Source organism: Ranitomeya imitator, chromosome 4, assembly GCF_032444005.1.
Source record: "Ranitomeya imitator isolate aRanImi1 chromosome 4, aRanImi1.pri, whole genome shotgun sequence".
Lineage (NCBI taxonomy): Eukaryota > Metazoa > Chordata > Amphibia > Anura > Dendrobatidae > Ranitomeya > Ranitomeya imitator.
Genome location: NC_091285.1, coordinates 101,143,632 through 101,168,044, shown reverse-complemented (window position 1 = coordinate 101,168,044; position 24,413 = coordinate 101,143,632). Strand labels below are relative to the sequence as shown.

Here is a 24,413-nt window from a genome sequence, read left to right as displayed (position 1 = left end):
TTTATAAAAACATTTTTTTTTACTTTTGGCATGTTTCAATAGCCTCCATGGGAAACTAGAAGCTGCCATAACCCGATCGCCTCTGCTACATACAGGCGATCAGATCACCTGTATGTAGCAGAATTGCTGACTTACTATGAGCACCGACTACCTGGCAGCGCTCACAGAATTCCGGCAGTGACAACCATAGAGGTCTGCTGGTGATCTCTTGGTGCCATGCCAACCCATCGGTGACCCGTCGTTATGTGGCTTCGGTACCGATGGGCAGGATTTCCGCCGCACTTGCCAGAAGCATGTGTTAAATGACGTTGTCAGTTTGGCATTGACATTTAATGGGTTAACAGCAGTGGGTGGATCGTGATTCCACCTGCGGCTGTTAGAGGCACATGTCAGCTGTTCAAAACAGCTGACATGTGCTGGAAAAGATGTGGGAGGGTGTCTGACATTGGCATACTATCACCTCAATGTCGGAAAGGGGTTAAATATTATGGTTTGAGTTTTATTACCTTTTAGATCAGTGTTTCTAAACTCCAGTCCTCAAGACCCACCAACAGGTCATGTTTTCAGAATATCCTTAGTGATGCAGAGGTGATAATCTCATCACCCACTCAAGCATTAATTCCATCACCTGTGCAATGCTAAAGAAATCCAGAAAACATGACCTGTTGGTGGGTCTTGAGGACTGGAGTTGAGAACCACTGTTTTAGATTGACCGACAGCACTGTAGTTGTACAATACTAAAATTACTGATCAAAAATACAATTTGTCTAAAAATTGTGCAGAAGAAGGCTGATGCTGATCTTCTGGTGGATTGCAGAGTTGAATACTACTGACAGGTTCCCTTTACGTCTGATAGGTCACTCTGCAAATGAACCAGTCAACTGCCTATTTATTAATATGGCGGTTTGCTAATCTGGCTTGCCTAGGAATAATTAATATTACATGTACACTGTAAATAATCAATGCAGATAAAAGGTATTGCATTAGTGATGTTATTATCTACATTATTTATCATTGTCTCCCTTATCCTAGCTGGACCAAGAATATTGAAGTGTGGAGTATGTTTCAGAATGGAAATTTGATACTTTTGGGATCAAGGTATGGTAGAGTGTTTGCCCAATTTTATCTCTCTTCTTCATATAATATTCCAAATCAGAAATCAAATTTTTATAGTATATGTTACAGGTGATCAGATTTTGGTTTACTAACCTGAAGTAGGAGGCAGTTTTCCAGCATTTGCCTGAATAGTTGGCTTGGTTGTTCTGTCTACACTTGGAGCTAGTGCTGTAATAGAAAAAAAATAGACACATGTTCGTGTAGATTAAATTAGGGCAGAAATGAGAAACATTTTTTCTATTTCTGTAAGTAAATGGTTTATTTCTAAAATTCGGTTGAATAACAATTTTTTCTTTGTGACTATAAGTTTCTGAAGCAGGAACAAGACCAGAAATGAAGGAAACAAGGAACTGCAGCATGTAGCAGGTTCCAATGGATAAAATTGGATTGAACAGCACTGTCAACTGTAAGCTGATACTCAGGCAATTATTGAGATAACTGGCATGATTTGAGGCCAGATTCAAAGATCGGTACAGTATATATTGACCTTCATGCTAGTACTTATTGCATTTTTCACGAGGCAAGCATACTACCAAATATGTGCTCATGACATCGTAAGTTCAGGTTGGGAGATGTGCGGTCTGGGCATTTTGTTCCATATAACAACCAAGAAATACACCCATCTGAACCTGACTTAAGTAACAATTTTTCAGGAGTTCATTAGAGGCAGCCTATTTATTATATACTTGCCTACAATCCAGTTTTGCCAGAACTGGGTTTCAAAGGGATCCAGTCTATGAAACTTCACAAAAAACTTATTGGCACTATTCTTGTTTTGAGTTTTGTTTCAGCATAAGGGATGCTTGAATGTAAATAAATGAACTTTACTTATCCCTTGAACTACCCAGCTCATTTCCGCTATTTCTTTGGTCCCTGGCCATGATGGAAGTGATGATGTCCTGCAGGGCCGGACTGGCCATTGGGCAGTTCTGGCAAATGGCAGAAGGCCGGTGGCAGTCGTGGGCCGCTCGCCAGCGCCGACTCCCCCCTGACTCTCCCCCCCGCCGCCGACGACTCACCCCCCCGCCAGCGCCGCCGCATTCAACTATACCTGCGTCAGACGCCAGTACAGATGAATGCAATGATGGAGGAGAGAGTGTCTGCTGATGCTCCCTCTCCCATCATTCCCCGATCTGCCTGGCACTGACACTGCGGGTGCGTGATGACGGCATATCATCTCGCACCTGCTGTGTGACCTGGCAGAGTGCAGCTGCTGAGACCGGAGCCAGAAGCAGTGCTGGGCACGAGGAGAGGTGAGTGTTTTTGTTTTTTTTAAATATATCACTGAGTGATAACTGGATTGTGGGGCTATTGAGGGGGCTGCATTACATTCTATGGGGGCTGTGCTGCAGTACATTCTATGGGGGCTGTGCTGCAGTACATTCTATGGGGGCTGTGCTGCAGTACATTCTATGGGGGCTGTGCTGTATTACATTCTATGGTGGCTGTGCCGTATTACATTCTATGGGGGCTGTGCCGTATTACATTCTATGGGGGCTGTGCCGTATTACATTCTATGGGGGCTGTGCCGTATTACATTCAATGGGGGCTGTGCTGAATTACATTATATGGGGGCTGTGTTGCATTACATTCTATGGGGCAGTGCTGCATTACATTCTATGGGGGCTGTGCTGCATTACATTCTATGGGGGCTGTGCTGCATTACATTATATGGCGGCTGTGCTGCATTACATTCTATGGGGGCTGTGCCATATTACATTCTATGAGGGCTGGCTGCATTACATTCTATGGGGGCTGGCTGCATTACAGTATATGGGGGCTGGCTGCATTACATTCTATGGGGCTGGCTGCATTACATTCTATGGGTGGCTGGCTGCATTACATTCTATGGGTGGCTGGCTGCATTACACTTTATGGCGGGCTGGCTGCATTACACTCTATGGGTGGCTGGCTGCATTACATTCTATGGGGGAGGGCTGTATTACATTCTATGGGGTGCTGTATTATATTCTATAAGGGGCTACATTATATTCTATGGGGGGCTGCATTATGCTCTATGAGGGGGCTACCATATGTTATATATGCGGGGGCTGCATTATACTATATGAGGGGGCTGCATTATATTCTCTGGGGGTTACATTGTACTCAGGGGGCTACAATATATTCTGTGGGGTGGCTGCATTATACTATGAGGTGGCATCATTATACTATATATGGGCTGCATTATACTGTATCGAGGACTATGGGGAATACATTATACTATATGAAGAACTATAGGGTGCATTATACTATGGGAAGTGAATTGTACTACATGGATGACAATGGCAGGGCATTATACTATATGGAGGACTATGTGCAGTGTATAATACTATATGGAGGACTGAGGAGTGTATTATACTGTATGGAGGACTGAGGAGTGTATTATACTATATGGAGGACTGAGGAGTGTATTATACGATATGGAGGACTGAGGAGTGTATTATACGATATGGAGGACTGAGGAGTGTATTATACTATATGGAGTGTATTATACTATATGGAGGACTGAGGAGTGTATTATACTATATGGAGGACTGAGATGCACATTATAATATGGAGGACTATGGGGTGTATTATACTAAACAAGCAAAATGCTGCCTATTCATCGAGTGATTGGATTGTTTATGTGGGAACAGAAATCCTTGTTCTCAGCAGCACATCGCCCGTGTAAACTGTAGTTGTGCTGCTGATAACATGATACTGTATGGGGACAGATTGATCTAATTGTCATTGTTCTGTTCCCTTCATTCTTTCTCAGTTGGTGTAAACAGACCGGGAAACAAGCGAACGACTTCACTATTGTCGATTACACTTGTTTAGTGGCCTGAGATCAGTGCATGTAAATACAACAGAAATGCTTCACAGGGAGACCAGGCAAGGATGATGACAGTTGTAGTTAGCACCCGACGCCTGGGAATAGCGCCAACTCTACTGCGTTTCTCAGCCACCATAGCATTTAATTCTGGTGTGTGTAATGATTTTTAGGGTTGATGTCAGCTGCGTAATGTCAGCTGCTATCAATCCCTGGTGTAAGTAATGGAGAGGTGTCTATCAGACACCCCCACTACTAGCCCAGACCTGGCGAGACCCAGCGACTCTGAAGAGCGGTGACGGTAGTAACAATACCGCTCTTCACAGTCGCCGAGCTCAGCGTAAGACCCGGAATATCTGAAGAGCAGTGACATTACTGATGTCACCACTCTTCGGAGTCACCGGGTCTCGTGCTGCGCAGCGGAACCAAAAGTGGCTGTAGGCAAAGTTTATGGAGCTCCAGAATGAGGTTCCACAGCCTTTGGTCTTCTCATCCCTTCATTATCTACGAGATACAGTTATGTAGGTAAAGTAGCGGCTTTTCTTGGTACTGCAACTAAAAGCAATAAATAGGACAGAGCTGTAATACTGGATACAGCTGTAATTATATGTTATATAGTTGTGTTACACTCCCCTCACTTCGTGTAACCTACAAGTAATTATATGTTATATAGTTGTGTTACACTCCCCTCACTTCGTGTAACCTACAAGTGTACAAATATATTATACAGTCACCATGTGACAAGTGGGTCTGTATAACTTCAAATGCCAGGGCTGAATTTTAGTCCCAGTCTGGCTCTGATTATGGCCGTCCCTATTAAAATCTGCCAAAAGCAGACAGACTTTACATTAGCAGAGTCTACCTGTGAGAACTTGCTGCTAGAGAGATTATTCGTTGCAATCAGAATTTCTAGTGAAATCAATAAATCAAACTGAGCAGCCACAATTTCTTACATACAGACTCTGCCTAGGACAGTCTGCCTGTTCTTCACAAGTGTCCGGACCCCGTTCATTTCATTATGGTGGGTCCAAGCTATCCCTTGAAGCAAATGGTGGTGACATAACACAGGTCCTTTAGCCTGCACCCAATATTATATGATGGTGACATCACTACATCACTCCCATTGGCTGCATATGCAACCCATCGCAGGTTCTGCCATTGCTATACACAACATTCATATTCTAACTTTACTTTCTTACAGTCGACACCTGTTACACTGCTGTAAAGCTGGCAGCGCTGTTCAAGCACCATGTATTTCCTTCAGGAAATGCCCATCTAGTTTGAGTATGTTGTTCTATACTGGCACCGTGTAATCTCCGTTGGTTCATGTGGGGATGATGATATAGTGTATATTATTATATTGCTATGGGACCTTGGATACTCATAATATGTGCGCCCGCTTTTTGAGGATTTGTGTGTGCATGGGCTATACTACCTCCTTTCTTACATCTATATATCATCTTTTTGTGTGTTGATCCTAGGTATACAGTATATCTGCAGTACATACAGTATACCATTTATAATTCATCATTACATGGCTGATACAGGCCATCTGGCTTTCTGTTTCTGACTAATATCTTATAGGATGCAACCAGGAGATTAGGGTAAGCTATCGCACAAGCGGGGGCGCCAATCTCGTTTTTCTTAGGGTGCCAACCTCCGCAACTAGGTAAGGCATTCAGACAGATGGGTATCTAGGGAAAGACCACTCATATGTGCACATCTTTTGAGTTAAAGTGTGTTAACACAACTATTTCACTTTTTTAGGGTGCTATTGTATTTTCATTGTGAGGTTATAGGTTAGGCTTACCTCTGTATACATTGTTGGTAACAGAGGTGTTTCACTAGGTAGGAAGACATTGTACTAGTCACAGTAGGAGGCTAAAGAAAGCGATTTGTTGCCTCCTTTCAGTATTGTGTAGCCCAGCTCTTTGAGGCATTCCTATATAGGGATATCTAGATTGTGTGTTTCTAATTTTATACATAATAAAGGTTATAATTTAACAGGGTTTTTCTAGTTAGCTTTTTTCCGTACTGTTGTTAAGATGTATATTTCATGCTGCTATATATACATATATAGATATTGAACGTACATAGTTTAATGTTACTGTGGCTGTACCATGTGTATTGTATGCAGTATATATATTGGGTCACTAGATGGGGGTATTTTGGTACACATAGGTTAGCATGTTGTGACTTAGTGTAAATAGTTAAATTGTAGGAGGGGTCATTGTAGTTAGAGGAAGGGAACTTCCTCATTTCTGGGAGAAGGGCCTGGGCGACCATAAAGCTCAAAAGAGTTTAAGTGCCCAGTAGTAAAGAAGATACCCTGTAAGGTTGAGTTCAAGGAAAGAACCCAGCCATTCAAATTAGTAGAACATCATAGTTGCAGCTACAGAAGTTCTAGAAGTGTGAGCTACCGGAGTGGGAGCTACTGGAGAAGTTGCGGCAGGAAAAACGGGCAGGTCGCTCACCATGTGGCAGATGATAGCATGGGCTGATGCCCTCAGAGCCGCCACGAAATGGCTGAGGGAACCCCACATGCAGAAAGTCTGGACAGCGAGGACGCTGAAATACTGTGTGGCACGATAGGACCCGGAATGTAAAGTTTTGCGTTTTAAGCAGTACCTGGACTGTGTCTCTGTCATTTCACAAGTTACCGGAGAAGACCCAAAGAAAAAGAGGGGCTCTGCCGGTGTAGAAAATGGTGAGACAAGTAAGCTGCCAGGGAGATGTGATTTTTATGTAGAGGGAGGCCAGGGCACGCAAAGCCCGATAAGCTCCGCTACGATTATGGCCCTGGCTGACCTCTACACTACATAGCATTGTGTTGTCTTGCCTACCATGCTGTGTTTGTAGAGCTACCATAGGACCAGAGTTTTATCTTCTTTTGTTTTAAAGTACCAGGAGATGCCACTGTACTTGTTCTTGCTGCTGTGTTACAGATGCTCGAGAATTATATATAGGTTTGGTGTAATATTCTCCAAGTGAATCAAAGTTTGTTTACTTGTTCAATGGTTTGCTGTCTTTGCGTGCTCTCTGTCTAACACCCAGTCACAAATGGCCCCAAAAGTATCCCTCACACAGTATGATGGTTCACAAAGTATAATCAGCATGTCCCCCAACAGACCCCCCACAAGTACTGACATTAAATAAAAATAAATAATACTCCCTTTAATTCATTTAGTCTACAGGCTGCATTGGTCTGAGCAGTGTGCAGAAAGAGGCTCCACACAGCAGGTGATATCTAGTGACATCACTACAACTGCTGTCCTGGGTCTTAAGGTACCGTCACACTAGACCAGAGGTCCCCAACTCCAGTCCTCAAGGCCCACCAACAGGTCAGGTTTTCAGGATTTCCTTAGTCTTGCCCAGGTAATAATTGCATCACCTGTGCAATGCAAAGGAAATCCTGAAAACATGACCTGTTGGTGGGCCTTGAGGACTGGAGTTGGAGACCTCTGCACTAGACGATATCGCTAGCGATCCGTGACGTTGCAGCGTCCTCGCTAGCGATATCGTCCAGTGTGACAGGCAGCAGCGATCAGGCCCCTGCTGTGCTGTCGCTGGTCGGGGAAGAAAGTCCAGAACTTTATTTCATCGCTGGACTCCCCGCAGACATCGCTGAATCGGCGTGTGTGACACCGATTCAGCGATATCTTCACTGGTAACCAGGGTAAACATCGGGTAACTAAGCGCAGGGCCGCGCTTAGTAACCCGATGTTTACCCTGGTTACCAGCGTAAAAAAAAAAAACAGTACATACTTACATTCAGCTGTCTGTCCCTTGCCGTCTGGTTCCTGCACTGACTGCTGGCCGTAAAGTGAAAGCAGAGCACAGCCACAGCGGTGAGTCACCGCTGTGTGACTCACTGCTGTGCTGTGCTTTCACTTTCACTTTACGACCAGCAGTCAGTGCAGGAACCAGACGGCAAGGGACAGACAGCTGAATGTAAGTATGTACTGTTTGTTTTTTTACGCTGGTAACCAGGGTAAACATCGGGTTACTAAGCGCGGCCCTGCGCTTAGTTACCCGATGTTTACCCTGGTTACCGGGGACCTCGGGATCGTTGGTCGCTGGAGAGCTGTCTGTGTGACAGCTCTCCAGCGACCAAACAGCGACGCTGCAGCGATCCGGATCGTTGTCGGTATCGCTGCAGCGTCGCTAAGTGTGACGGTACCTTTAGACACACTGCTAATGGCTCCCTGCTGCACTATCCTTTTCAACTGGTTCACCATTGAAATTATGACAATTGTCTAGGGTAATGGGAGGTTTTTATTACTTGGCACCAGACCCCCAGTTTATATGTCCTATAGCAGCCACATGTTCTGTAGTGGACAGTATGCCCTTTGGTGTATGCTTGATATGATTGTTAGTAATATCTCCTTGTGAGCTACCTTATATTTAGCTACTACAGACTACTACTATTTTAGGCAAAATGCAAGAGAACTGAAAAACTGACAATGTCTTAACAAAATATTTAGAATTGAGAGTCCTCAGTGATTGATACCTTTTAATGGCTAACTGAAAAGATGTTAACAAATTGCAAGCTTTCGAGACTACATACGTCTCTTCATCAGGCATAGACTATGCCTATGCCTGATGCAGAGACCTGAGTAGTCTCGAAAGCTTGCAATTTGTTACCATCTTTTCAGTTAGCCATTAAAAAGGTATCAACCACTGAGGACTATCAATTCTAAATATGTTTCTATCTACTGGCTAACATGGTACCAAGATATATATCTTTCCTGTATCATAATGTCTTAACAGGTATTTTAGTGAACATCTTTAAAGGCATTTGTTTACCATTTGTTAGTACTGCAATTAGCATTGATCAGCATTGATGTGTTAAAGGAGCAAATCTCTTTGTTTTGACACATAAGTCACATAAATAACCTCATATTGCTTTTAAATGCAGCAGTAGCTGCACAGTCAATATTTTCTTTACCATTCTGTTTGTTATAATTCTCTAGGTGCTACTCAAAAGCAAAATGATTGTTGTAGTTGAGATACCACATACATTTTGATGTCTTTGTTAGCTTTTGACTTTCTTGACTTGAAGACTGGACTACAGAAATCTGTATAAAAACAGTAACATTATTATTCATGCATGACACAAACATAAATATTTAACATTTTACTTTACATTGTATAACAAAAGTAGTATCTGCAAATTAAATCCCTGGGACCACATGGTTAGCTGTTGCCTGGGGGTGCAAGCTGCCGGCAAGACGTCACACAGGGTCAGTACCAAGACATCAAGTTAGGGACAGAATCATAAGCAGGTACATAATCAAAATACAAGCTGAGGTCTTGTGAAATACTCCTCTGCCCTTATTTTTCCCTTTGAGGTAATTCCCAAATTCCCCCAGGCGCGAAATCTCACTTAGCTTTCGGCAAATGGATCACAGGGCTTCATCACTTATTTAATGTACAGTACACTCCCTGACAGAAGTTATGTCGCTTAGGCTACTTTCACACTTGCGTCGTTCGACGCACGTCACAATGTGTCGTTTTGGAGAAAACACATCCTGCAAAGTTGCCCGCAGGATGCGTTTTTTCTCCATAGACTTTCATTAGCGACGCATTAAGATGGATTGCCACACGTCGCATCCGTCATGTTTTGGCGGACCGTCAGCACAAAAAACGTTCCATGTAATGTTTTTTTGTGCGTCGTGTCCGCCATTTCCCACCGCGCATGCGCGGCCGGAACTTCGCCCCCTCCTCCCTGGACATTACAATGGGGCAGCGGATGCATTGAAAAACTTTGTGATTTTATTTCACAGTATGTGTCAGTACATCGGCCCGACGCACTGTGACGGGCCCGTACCGACGCTAGTGTGAAAGTAGCCTTATCAATGTTATGTAAATAAAAGATTATAACCTGACGTTAAATTCATCCGTTGGTTGTATAAATTATTCTTATGAAAGCCGAAACCCTGCAAAATGTGGTTTAGGTTAAGAAAATAAATTGGCATCAATGCAGAAATATTAATCAGTTAATGGACACAGAATGGTCAGATTTTGGCAAGACAAAAGTTTTCTCGCACACAGAAAGTAATGTAATATTCAAAAAATAATTTACTTAAAATACAAATATATGTTGCATAACATTGGTGAATGAAGTTGTGGTGCTATGAGTCATATTTAATTCTTGATGGTGGCCCGAATCTAACGCATCGTTAAGAATAATGCAATGAATACACAGGATTTTCCAGGTAAAATATTTACATTATCATTAAATTTTATTGCTCATAGAACTTAATACAACTGAACGAAATTATTAAACAGATCATCAAAATATATAAACCATTACATGAATATCTAACTGTATTTAAATAAATCATCGGACGAAAGAAGTACATCGACATTATAATATATTTGTGCGTGGCACTGTGACTGACAGAACATATTCAGTAAACGTGACTGAACTACGTGACACTGACTGACAACTTGTTCAGTAAACGTGACTTAACTACGTGTTCACTGTGACTGACAGAACTGCGCCTGTTGCCGATTGGTCGCGCCAGCCGCCCGCGACCAATCAGCGACGCGGGATTTCCGTTACAGACAAACAGACAGAATTAGACGATTATATAGATTTTGTGTGACTTCCATGAGCTTGAAGGACTGCATCCATGCGGTTCAACAATGATCATATGGGCAGCACGGTGGCGCAGTGGATAGCACAGCAGCCTTGCAGCGCTGGAGTCCTGAGTTCAAGCCCCACTAAGGACAACATCTGCAAAGAGTTTGTATGTTCTCTCCGTGTTTGCGTGGGTTTCCTCCGGGCACTCCGGTTTCCTCCCACATTCCAAAGACATACTGATAGGGAATTTAGATTGTGAGCCCCAATGGGGACAGCAATGATAATGTGTGTAAAGCGCTGCGGAATATGTTAGCGCTATATAAAAATAAAAGATTAAGATTATTATTCATACAATTTATTAATGAAGTCATCAGGAATAGCAAAGAATGCAGTCTTACATGCCACCCAGTGTTCATCTAGATTCTTTGGTTTTGTCTTCCAAGCTTCCTCTTTCATCCTACCCCCAAACATGCTCAATGATGTTCATGTCTGGTGACTGGGCTGGCCAGTCCTTAAGTACCTTGATCTTTTTTTGCCTGGAGGAACTTTGTTGTAGAGATGGATGTATGAGATGGAGCACCATCCTGCTGCAGAATTTGACACGTTTTATGATTTGGAATATAAGAGATAGCTAATACTTCTTGATATTTTAGGCTATTTGTATGTATGTAACCCCAGACAATGATCTTTCCACCACCAAATTTAACTTTTTTCTGGGTGTATTTTGGATCCACGCAGGCTCCAGTATGTCTCCTGCAGTATTTGCGGTGGCTGTGGTGTAATTCTAATGAAGATTCATCAGAGAAATCCACCTTCTGCCACTTTTCCAGCGTCCATCAGTTTAGCAGGCTGTGGTACTTTGCAAATGCCACACGTTTTTTTATTTGCCTTTTGTTTAGTGCTGGCTTCTGGGCACTGATTCGACCATACAGGCCGTTTCGAGACAGAATCCTGAAAACTGTTCTAGTTGACACAGGGACTTGAGGTGACCAGGCCTGTTGGAGCTCTGCTGCAGAGGAAGAGGGGTTTGCTTTGGATTTTCTTACCAACATATGTTCCTTCTGAGCAGTTGTCTTGTGGGGTCTGACGGACCTGGGCTTGTCAAACACATCTCCAGTCTCTTCAAATCTTTTTTTAATTCTTTGTACTTGACGCTGAGACACATTAGAAGTGCCAGCCACCTCTGCAATGGATCTGGTCTTCAGCCTCTTGATAATCCAGGCTTTGGCCGCAGGGTGAATTTTTGGCATGTTGTCAGAGCTCAAGTTGCAGTTCAAGTGAAGGTCTGGGGTGCTGGATTTCTTTTTAAACACACATACACTAATTAACTGATCATTTACTGAACACAGGTGAGGATGTAAACTAGGATTGGGTGCATTATATGACCAGGCGACAAAACTTTTGTCTTGGCAAAATCTGTCCATTCTGTGTCCATTAACTGATCAATATTTCTGCATTGATGCAAATTTATTTTCTTAACCTAAACAACATTTCGAACATTTCAGCTTTCAAAAGAATAATTTAAACAACCAATGCATGAATTTAATGTCAGGTTATAAGCTTTTATTTACATAACATGGATAAACGACATAACTTCTGTCAGTGAGTGTATAGAGTCTGCCTATGGGGGGGTGTATTATACAATATAGTGTCTGCCTATGGAGGAGTGCATTATACTAAAGATTCTGCCTATATCTTGGTGCATTATATTATAGAGTCTGCCTATGGGGTGTATTATACAATATAGCGAGGCGACAGGCACAGTACAGGGTGACACTGCAAAGCAGGCTGGGGGAAATTTAGCCATATAGTAACAATAAAAATGAGACCCTTCTATTCAGCTGCCTCACCAGCCCTCCCCTGACTACACCTAACTGGAGGTCATGCTGCCCCTCTATTACACCAGACCCACGTGCAGGTGATCAGCCAGAACCACCCTAAAATGGGTCCCCTTTCTGAAGATAATACCGCCATATAGATCACACATAACACAATATACTTCTCACATAATACCCCCATATACTTCTCACATAATACCACCATATACATCATACCGCCATATACATCACACATAATACCGCCATATACTAATCACATAATATCGTCATATAGATCACACACAATACCACCATGTAGATTACACATAAAACCATCATATAATTCTCACACAGTACTGCCACATAGATCACAGATAATCCCACAATATAGTTCTCATATAATACCGTCATATAGCTTTTACATCATTCCACAATAGTGATCAAACATAATACCACCATACAGATCACATATAATACCGTCATATAGATCACACATAATGCCATAACATAGCATGACTCCCGCAGCTCCTGTTATCGCACGCACTGAGCTGTGTGCGCAATGGGGAAAGACATGCAGGGGGGAGAGGAGTGCATAGGAGAGGATTAGATACACGGCTCAACAGATAGTATCACTCAGGATAGGTTTAGATACACAGCTCAGCAGTCAGTATCACACAACAGAGGATTATATACATGGGTCAGCAGACAGTATCACACAGGAGACGATTAGATACACGGCTCAGGAGTAAGTATCACACAGGAGAGGATTAGATTCCTGGGTCAGCAGACAGTATCACACAGGAGAGGATTAGATACAGGCGTCAGTATCACACAGTATAAGAATAGATACATGGCTCAGCACAGTATCACAAAGTATAGGATTAGATACATGGCTCAGCAGACAGTATAGGATTAGATATACGGGTCAGCAGACAGTATCACACAGGAGAGGATTAGATACATGGGTCAGCAGTCAGTATCACACAGTATATGAATATATACACAGCTCAGCACAGTATCACACAGTATAGGACTAGATACATGGGTCAGCAGACAGTATCACACAGTATTGGAATAGATACACAGATCAGCAGACAGTATCACAGTATAGGAATAGATACACGGCTCAGCACAGTATCACACAGTATAGGATTAGATACATGGTCAGCAGACAGTATCACACAGTATTTTAATAGATACACGGGTCAGCAAACAGTATCACACAGTATAGGAATAGATACACGGGTCAGCAGTCAGTATCACACAGTATAGGTATAGATACACCACAGTCTAATGTCCTGATCAGGAGCTGCAGTGAGAGACAGGACGGGAGTAGCAGAGTCTCCCCCTCCCCTCTTCTCTGTGTTATCTCTGCAGCCCATAATAGCGACATCAGACCGCAGCACTTCATCGTCTCTAGAGATTGCAGTGTCACGATTGGACTGGTGAGTAAACTGGAACCAGGGGCACCTTTCCTGGCGCTAGCTCTAGGGGGCGCCCTAACTCGCCCTGTTCCCTGGGATACCTCAGATGGCGAAGATGCCGGGGCCTCCGCCCTCGCCCTGTCTCCTGACTGCTGCTCTGCGTCTGTCTCCCTCCCCCACCCGGGGAAGAGAGGCGCTATAGTGTACAACAGTACACCAACCCGACAAACAGGGGAACAAAGATAAGGGTAAAAAGAAAACTCCACTCACACAAAATATGCTTTCACAAATAACAAAGGTATCCACCAGGGTGTGAAGGACGGGGAGGGTAAATAAAGCAGGTAAGGATGAGGAATATTCCAAGCGTACAAACCACACAACTGTCGCACAATAAATTCCTCCAGCTCTCCAAACACCAGCTCCTCACTACTCCAGGTCTATCAAGCAAGTGATATTTCAGACAAGGATCTGATCAGAAAGCCTAGCTTTTATAGGAGAAAGGAGTGGCTAACTGAGCACAGCTGAAAGCAGGAATTTCCACATAGTCTATTAACCCCTGTCCTGCAGAAAGAAAACAAAACACCTTTAATACACAGGAGAAGTGATTCTTCTCATCGATGAAGCAGAAGCCGTCAGACGCCGTGGTCTTCTAGTACTGCTCTGTCGCGGTAACTCCGTGCAAGCAGGCAGAATAGAAGAGGACAGGGAATGCCCGCTGATAGTGTGAAGGGGTGACAGATCGAGCTGCTCCTCCAACAGCACAGCTCTCAAGAGGAGCTCACAGATACACTGTTCCAGAAAGATGGCGCCAACCTCCTCCCTCTGCTGTGATGTGGACAGCCCAGGGGGCGTGCCCAGATCACAGCAGGGAGCAGCTCAATACAAAGTATAAGGTTGCTGTCCGACAGCTGTCTCCTATGCCCAGGGCAGCCGTGTTTGCAGAGTGTAAGTTCCTGCTGGGACTCTTAGGGTATGTTTCCACGTTCAGGAAACACTGCGTTTTTGATGCTGCGTTGAGCCGCAGCGTCAAAAACGCAGCGTCCAGATGTTACAGCATAGGGGAGGGGATTTAATGAAATCCCGTCTCCACTATGCATTAAAAGACGCATGCGGCATACCCGCAAAAACGCACATGCGGCGCATTTTTTAAGAACGCGGTATTTCCTTACATTGCAGAAACAACGCAAGGACAACGCAGGTGACCTGCCAGTGACCTCAGGTGCAGATTTGGTCTGGATATTACCTGTATAAAATCCTGACCAAATCCTGATGCAATCCTGAATGTGGACACATACCCTAACACTCTTACAAAGCAAAATGGCGGCGCCCAGTGGCTGCTCAAATAATTAGTAATAAAAAAGATATAAAAAATTATTTTGTATTATAAATAATTGTTTATATGAACAATCATTTTTAATGCAAAAAAAAAATTGCGGCACCTTCTCTTTAACAAACCGTAAGGCCACCTTCACATGTCAGTGTCCCTGGTACGGGTGGTGACAGTTTTGAAACATACTGCAGTCACTGTGCTTCCACGGACCAAGTGTCCATGAGCAAAACGCACTGACATGTCCATTTTTTAGCAGCAGAATGGGCCGCCGAATGTCATGCACAAGTGCACTCTGATGACACATTGATGACAACCATGTGCCATGAGTGTGACACGTACTGGCCTCTGGGAATCAGCGGTACTCTGCACGCTGTTCTCCGCCGTCGGGAGCTGAAGGTAGCTTACATGTTTGTCCCCTGCTTACACTGAGATCAGTGAGAACAAGGGACAATGTTGAGAGCTGTATTCAGCACCTGCGGTCTACTTCGAGTCTTTAATTAAGAATAAAATAAAACATCACATTATACTCACCTTAACGCCAAATCCCCTGAAGCAATTTTCTCCTGTAAATGAACAAAAATGAAAAACAACAATATCCCTCATCTGTCCGAAGTTGAAAGAATACATAGTGTCCCACACCATAATCCATCTGTGCTACATTTGCTCATCAGCATCAGCGGAGGCCTGAGGTGACCGCTCATGATGAAGATTAGGGGAGAATGACTCACTGCAGTGAGAGCAGAACTCATGGTGTACTGCACTGACCTCAGTGAGATCATCGCAGTGCATTGTGAGGCCCGCTCTCACTGCAGAGAGTGATTCTTCCCCGGCTCTTGAGTGTGAGTGGTCGCATCAGGCCACCGCTAATGCAGTTGAGAAAATGACGTAGAAATTCTGGTTGCCACATATATGCCGCACATATGAAACACATGGACACACGGACACGATATCTCAGCTCAGCTCAGTACCGGAAATATCAGGACATGTGAATGAGGCCTAACAGTGTGCACACTTTCTACTGTTTGCCTGCTGGAGAAGCGGTCATTCTGAAAATAAGCTATTTTTAGAATTGTGATGGCATGTTGGCTAGAATGCTTTCTACAGCGTCTCTCAATATTCCTTTGAGGGATGCAGGTAGAATAGACTGCAGAAAAATAAGCCAGGCCAGTACTTTCATATTAAAGGACTATTGTTGTTTTGAAAGCAGTTAGGAGGATGTATACATACCAACTCTCTATTTATTTTTAATCAGTCACAGTTAAAGAACATTTTATATATTTGACCAATATTCCATATTTCTAAATTATTAAAATTGACTTACAGTGTTGCCTCTTGATGTACAAGCAGAAACTCCAGTCCGAATAGGAGGATTTGGAGGATATCGAACAGAACTATTTTGGACTGGCCTGTCTGAAATACATGAGAATTTATTGTGGTTATATATAAGCAGAAAGATACCAAAATAATTACATGATTAAAAACTACTGAATATTTTCATCATTGCAAATTGTTTTCTCTGCCATTACACACTGTTCTCTTAAATAAGTCTATGCATATGACATCTGCTGTCCACTACTGGTTGAAGTTTTTCTGGAACCTTGCAGTGCAGACTTACTTTAGGATTTTATGTAACGTAGGAACTGATATCAACCCCTTCACAACTGAGCCAGTTTCCATTTTTGCATTTTCATTTTTTATTCCGGTCTTCCCAGTCATAACTTTTTTCTGTCCACCTAAGGCCGGGATCACACATGCAAGAAATACTGTACGTCCGAGTCTCGCATGGTAATACCCGGCATTGCCACCATTACTCAGAAGCAGAGCGTGCGGCTGCATGTATTGCTATGCGGCCGACGCTCCGCTCCTGAGTGACCGCGGCAATGCCGGGTATTACCATGCGAGACTCGGACGGATTTCTCGCATGTGTGATCCCGGCCTAAGGGTTAAGGTTTCTCCTAGTGGAGAGTGAGGAGACTTAAAGGGAACCTGTCACCCCGTTTTTTGAGATTGAGCTATAAATACTGTTAAATAGGGCCTGCGCTGTGTGTTCCTATAGTGTATGTAGTGTACCCCGATTCCCCACCTATGCTGAGAAATAACTTACCAAAGTCGCCGTTTTCGCCTGTCAATCAGGCTGGTCAGGTCGGGAGGGCGTGGTGACATCGCTGGTTCTTCCTCAGCTTTACGTTGGTGGCGTAGTGGCGTAGTGGTGAACAAGCAGCACGCGATCTGCGCTGTCATCCCTTTCGTCGGTGGGGGCGGCCATCTTCCTGGGGCCGCGCGTGCGCAGATCGAGTGCTCTGCTGCACGGGGCTTCAGGAAAATGGCCGCGGGATGCCGCGCGTGCGCATTAGAGATCGCGGCGGCCATTTTCCCAAAGCCGAGATGCAAACTCGACTTTGGGAAAATGGCCGCCGCGATCTTTAATGCGCACGCGCGGCATCCCGCGGCCATTTTCCTGAAGCCCCGTGCAGCAGAGCACTCGATCTGCGCACGCGCGGCCCCAGGAAGATGGCCGCCCCCACCGACGAAAGGGATGACAGCGCAGATCGCGCGCTGCTTGTTCACCACTACGCCACTACGCCACCAACGTAAAGCTGAGGAAGAACCAGCGATGTCACCACGCCCTCCCGACCTGACCAGCCTGATTGACAGGCGAAAACGGCGACTTTGGTAAGTTATTTCTCAGCATAGGTGGGGAATCGGGGTACACTACATACACTATAGGAACACACAGCGCAGGCCCTATTTAACAGTATTTATAGCTCAATCTCAAAAAACAGGGTGACAGGTTCCCTTTAAACACCTTGCATGCTCCTCTAGGAAATGAAATATGTAAATTGTCTCCTTCAGAGCAGAAGAGGACTTGAACTTTAGTGCCACCTACTGGAAGTAGCAATCCTGCAAGTCGTTATTGACCCTCTAACAAACCTTGAAATTTGTTATATCCCAGTCTTAGGCTATGTGCGCACGTTGTGGATTTGCTTGTGTAAGATTCTAAGAACATATCAGCAAGTTAAAGAGACATTAAAAACAAAAACAGTCAAGTGACACTGTCTCAAAATAATGATGCTAGGTAGAGGTTATAATGCAAAAAAGAGCAAGACTACAACATACGAAGGAGAAATGCACAGGAAACCATAATGTAAAACATTACGTTTATTAAAGATTAAAACAATCTAAAATAGCGCATAAACAAAGGATTGCATATGAAGACAGTGTCTGTTCAGAAAAGAAAGGGACACTGCATCCAACAGGAAAAAACAAGTAGTGGTAGTTACAATTAAAGATGCAGATATGACAAGAACAAGTATACTAAAGTGCATATGTGTGAGGGACTATGCCCAATTATGGATAAACCGCAATACCAAGGGGGAAACTACTACAATAGTAAAGCAGAGTAAAAAACAATTGTGAAATGTGCAGAGTTGTGATACCTGGGAGCTGTGCCAACGAGGGTTGAGCGAAACGGATCAGACAATTTCAAAAATCGCCGACTTTTGCAAAGTCGGGTTTCCTGAAACCCGACACGATCCTAGTGTGGGATCGGACAAGAGGTCGGCGATCTTCACGCCAAAGTCGCGTTTCGTATGATGCTTTCCGCGCCATTTCTCATCCAATGAAGGAGCACGCAGAGTGTGGGCAGCGTGATGACATAGGTCGCGGTCCCCACCATCTTAGAGAAGGGCATTACAATGACTGGCTTGCTTTCTGCGGCATCACAGGGGCTATAAAGGGGCGTGCACGCCGACCGCCATCTTACTTCTGCCGATCTTAGCACAAAAAGAGGTTGCTGCAGCTTCATCAGAAGAAGGGATATAGTTAGGGAGGGAAGAATAACCCCGAAACTGCTTGTTCTGTAGCGATTTTCACTGTCCAACACCACCTTTTCTTTGCAGGGACTCTGGAGTTTTTTTTTGTGCATCAGCGCTGTAGCTTAGTAGGCTGCCTTATAGGGCTCCCTGATAGCTGCATTGCTGTTTGTACGCCGCTGTGCAAACCAACTGCTTTTTTAAAAGCAAAAATCCTGTTGCTCCTTTCTGCACAGTTCTCTTGTTTCTTTGTCCACACTTTCGTGTGCAGCAGTCCTTTTTATTGCTGCCATACTTGTCCTTTGATCATTGTAGGGAGATTGAAATTGTGCTACAGCCCTTGTATTTTTTTATATATCTGCCAGCCACATTGTGCCACTTACATTGTGTAGTGTAATACACAGGGCCTGTTTTTTTGCTGCATTGTCCCCCCCAAAAAAGGGAGTTTTAAATTGCCAAAAAGTTTCTATATGTCAGTTCTGTTTGTCGCATATCTGCCAGCCACATTGTGCCACTTACATTGTGTAGTGTAATACACAGGGCCTGCTTTTTGCTGCAGTCTCCAACCCAAAAAAGTGAGATTTAAATTGGCAACAATTTTCTATACGTCAGTTCTGTTTGTCGTATATCTGCCAGCCACTTTGTGCCACATTCATTGTGTAGTGTAGTACACAGGGCCTGTTTTTTGCTGCAGTCTCCCCCCCAAAAAAAGTGAGATTTAAATTGCCAACAAGCTTCTATACGTCAGTTCTATTTGTCGTATATCTGCCAGCCACGTTGTGCCACTTACATTGTGTAGTGTAAAACACAGGGCCTTTTTTTTGCTGCAGTCTCCCCCCAAAAAAGTGAGATTTAAATTGCCAACAAGCTTCTATACGTCAGTTCTGTTTGTCGTATATCTGCCAGCCACGTTGTGCCACTTACATTGTGTAGTGTAATACACAGGGCCTGTTTTTTGCTGCATTCTCCCCCCCAAAAAGTGAGATTTAAATTGCCAACAAGTTTCTATACGTCAGTTTTGTTTGTCGTATATCTGCCAGCCACGTTGTGCCACTTACATTGTGTAGTGTAATACACTGGGCCTGTTTTTTGCTGCATTCTCCCCCCGAAAAAGTGAGATTTAAATTGCCAACAAGTTTCTAAACGTCAGTTCTTTTTGTCGTATATCTGCCAGCCACGTTGTGCCACTTACATTGTGTAGTGTAATACACAGGGCCTGTTTTTTGCTGCAGTCTCCCCACCAAAAAAGTGAGATTTAAATTGCCAACAAGTTTCTATACGTCAGTTCTGTTTGTCGTATATCTGCCAGCCACGTTGTGCCAATTACATTGTGTAGTGTAATACACAGGGCCTGTTTTTTGCTAAAGTCTCCCCCCAAAAAAAGGGAGATTTAAATTGCCAACAAGTTTATATACACCTTCTACCTTGTTTTACAGTACCATATAATGGTTGTTCTTTTGGTTAGATTTTCCCTAAAAATGAGGAAGTCTGGTGGAAGAAGCCGTGGGCGGTCGTTGCCAGCTGGTACTGATGGTGGTGGTGGTGGTGGAGCATCTGGTGGTAGTGGGAAAAGCAAAATAGCACCTAAGGCTAAAGGTGTTGAGCCAGTGTCATCGTTTGGCTACACAAGGCCTCGAAGGATCTCTTATCTGGGAGTAGGAAAACCGCTTTTAAAGCCGGAGCAGCAGGAAAAAGTTTTGGCTTTCCTTGCTGACTCAGCCTCTAGCTCTTTCGCCTCCTCTTCAGAAAGTTCGAAATATAAAAGCAGCGAGTCGTCAGTGGATGCTCCTGGTCAGGAACAAGTCGCTTCCTTGTGTCCTTCACCCAAAGCAAAAGTGAAGGATGCGGCAGGCGACACTACAGTTTACTCCATGGAGCTCTTTACACATACCGTGCCTGGGTTAGAAAGGGAAATAGTTAACAGGCCATTACAAGATGAATCGGACATGGAGTGCACAGCTGCACAGCCACAGCTAGATTATTATGCTGTTCCATTGACTCAGATCACTACATTGCCTTCGCAGTGTACTGAGCCAGAATCTGACCCTGATGAGACTATGGTGCCCCGTCACCAACGCTATAGCACCTTACACGGTGACACAGAGGAAGGTGCACATGACATTGAAGAGGAGGTGATAGATGACCCAGTTGTTGACCCAGATTGGCAGCCATTGGGGGAACAGGGTGCCGCTGGCAGTATCTCTGAAGCGTAGGATGATCCGCAGCAGGCATCTACATCGCAACAGCTTTCTTCTGGCAGGCCCGTATCTGGCCAAAAACGTTTGACAAAACCCAAAACACTTTTAGGACAGCGTGGCCATCTGGTGAAAGGAGAACAGCGTGCAATGCCTGACAAGGTATTCGATAGTAGGAAGAGTGCAGTGTGGGAATTTTTTAACCAAGATCCGAATGATCAGCGCAAAGTTATCTGTAAGAAATGCTCAAAGACGTTTAGCAGAGGGAAGAATGTCCAAAATTTAAATACAACGTGCATGCATAGACATTTAACCACCATGCACTTGCAAGCCTGGACTAACTACCAAACGTCCCGTACCGTTGATGCACCCGCTCAGAATGAAGGTAGTCAGCAATGCTACATTGCTTCCCTCACTGTAAGCCCACCGGTTAGGACACCACCAACAGCAAATGTGGAGGTATCTTCGCAAGGCCAAAGCCGTCAGGGAATCACAAGGTTCTTGGTAGGAAACACTGTAGGTAGGCCAACATCAAGAATACCATCACCAACCCTCTCTGAATCTGCCATGTCCACCACCACCCCCGCTAATTCCACCATATGCAGCTCTCCAGTCCAGCTCACCCTACAAAAGACTCTCGTTAGGAAAAGGAAGTACTCATCCTCTCATCGGCGTACACAGGGTTTGAAGGCCCACATTGCTAGGCCCACATTGCTAGACTAATCTCGTTAGAGATGATGCCCTACCGGTTGGTTGAAAGTGAAGCTTTCAAAGCCCTGATGGCCTACAAAGTACCATGCTATGACCTACCCAGTCAACACTTCTTTGCGAGAAAAGCCATCCCAGCCCTCCACCAGCATGTCAAAGACCGCATTGTCCATGCACTGAGGCAATCAGTCAGTAGAAAGGTGCACCTCACAACAGATGCATGGACCAGTAGGCATGGCCAGGGACGTTACGTGTCCATCATGGCGCACTGGGTTAATGTGGTGGATGCAGGGTCCACAGGGTACAGCCATAGTGGGACAGTTCTGCCTAGCCCACAGCCTAGGAAACATTTGGCAGTAGGCGTTCGACACCCCTCCTCCTCCTCCTTCTCCAGAAGCGAAAGCTCGTCCACAGAGTGCAGTCGCACGACCACTCCATACGCAGCTGCCAGAGTTGCACACGAGGTGTCACATTATGGAACAGATAGTGGTAAGGGTCAGCAGGCTGTGTTGGAAATGAAGTGTTTGGGCGACAACAGACACACCGCGGAAGTACTGGCCGAGTACTTGCGGCAAGAAACTCAGTCATGGCTGGGCAGTGTACATCTTGAGGCAGTAAAGGAAGTCAGTGACAACGGAAGGAATTTTATGGCTGCCATAGCCATTTCAGAACTGAAACACATAGCTTGCCTGGCTCACACCTTGAACCTGGTGGTGCAGTGCTTCCTGAAAAATTATCTGTGGTTACCAGACCTGCTCCTGAAGGTGCAAAGACTTTGCTCGCACATCTCCCGGTCGCCCATACACTCCAGCCGTATGCTGAACCATCAGCGATCGCTAACGCTTCCCCAGCACCGCCTAATAATCGACGTTGCAACAAGGTGGAAATCCACACTGCACATGCTTCAGAGGCTGTGCGAACAGAGGCGTGCTGTAATGTATTTGTGGGAGGATACACATACACCGGCAGGCAGTTGGTGGCAGACATGGAGTTGTCTGGTGTGCAGTGGTCGAAGCTACAAGACCTCTGTCAAGTCCTTCAGTGTTATGAGGAATGCACACGGCTGGTAAGTGCAGATGACGCCATCATAAGCATGAGCATCCCACTAATGTATCTGCTGATGCAAAGTTTGACGCACATCAAAGAGCAGGCGTCTGCAGCTGAGGAGGAGGGAAGCCTTGATGACAGTCAGCCATTGTCTGCTCAGGGAACTCTCCTGGACAAGGTGGCGGATGAAGAGGAGGAGGAGGATGATGGGGATGAATATTTATGGGAGGAGGATGCTTCTCAGGGGGCAATAGAAACTGGTGGCGTTGCAAGGTCAGGTACAGGGTTTTTGCGTTGGACAAGTGATGTTGATTTGCAAGAAAGTGCTCCTCAACCCAGCACAAACAGTGAATTGACATCTGAAACATTGGCCCACATGGCTGATTATGCCTTGCGTATCCTAAAAAGGGACCCCCGCATTATAAAAATGATGACCGATGACGAGTACTGGTTGGCTTGCCTCCTGGATCCACGATATAAAGGGAAATTACAAAATATCATGCCACATGAGAACCTTGAGCAAATATTGGCTACCAAACAAGCAACTCTTGTAGACTGTTTGGTTCAGGCATTCCCAGCACACAGCGGCGGTGATGGTTCTCAAACGAGCTGTAGGGGGCAACATGGCAGAGGTGTTAGAGGTGCACAAATCCGAAGTGGCGTTGGACAGAGGGGGTTTTATGACCAGGTTGTGGAGTGATTTCTCAATGACCGCAGACACGACAGGTACTGCTGCATCGATTCAAAGTGAAAGGAGACAGCATTTGTCCTGTATGGTTAAGAACTATTTTTCCTCCCTTATCGATGTTCTCCCTCACAGGTCATTCCCCTTTGAATACTGGGCATCTAAAATAGACACTTGGCCTGAATTGGCAGAATATGCATTACAGGAGCTCGCTTGCCCAGCTGCTAGTGTGCTATCAGAAAGAGTCTTCAGTGCTGCTGGTTCATTACTGACCGAAAAAAGGACACGTCTGGCTACCCGAAATGTTGATGATCTAACTTTCATCAAAATGAACCACTCATGGATTTCAAATTATTTTGCCCCACCTTCCTCTGCTGACACGTAGCTTGCCTGAAAAATGTCTTGCTTTTAGCCTCCTCTTACTGACTGCTCCAATTCCTCCATTTGCAGCTGCTGAATGTCCACCATAGGCCATTTTTATACCTCCCTAAATGGTCTGACTCCCCCCACAGGGCCGTGGTCACCACTTGTCGCAAGCACCCGTGCGAGTGCTGTTTGCCTGGACATGTGGGTGTGCACACTTTTGGGCGATGGCACTGGCACAGGGTCCCTCATAGTACAATGAAGTGTCTCTGACGGTGGTGGTGCACACCCAACGTCAGACACACCGTCATAATATGAGGGGCCCTGTGCCAGTACCACCGCCCACGAGAGAGTGTTCCCCCCAGCTCGAACAGTGCTCTACCACTTGCAATACTTACCTCTCCCTGTTCCACCACTGTGTAGTCTGTTCTGTTAAATCCTTCAATGGCACTGCCAATACAAATTTGTTGAAATGATAGATGATAGTTAAAATATAAAGGAGCCCTGGCCTCCAT

General features: G+C 44.8%; 1 protein-coding gene across 1 annotated transcript in view; it reads right to left on the bottom strand.

Moving 5' to 3' along the window:
* Nucleotides 1–24,413, bottom strand: part of LOC138674460 (lymphocyte cytosolic protein 2-like) — a 652,779-nt gene that overhangs the window by 173,669 nt on the left and 454,697 nt on the right. The window contains exons 8-10 of the mRNA XM_069762300.1: nt 16,410–16,498; nt 8,949–9,006; nt 1,210–1,284 (exon numbers count right to left, since the gene is read on the bottom strand). Coding sequence (XP_069618401.1) covers nt 1,210–1,284; nt 8,949–9,006; nt 16,410–16,498 — 222 coding nt within the window. The remainder of the gene's footprint in view (nt 1–1,209; nt 1,285–8,948; nt 9,007–16,409; nt 16,499–24,413) is intronic.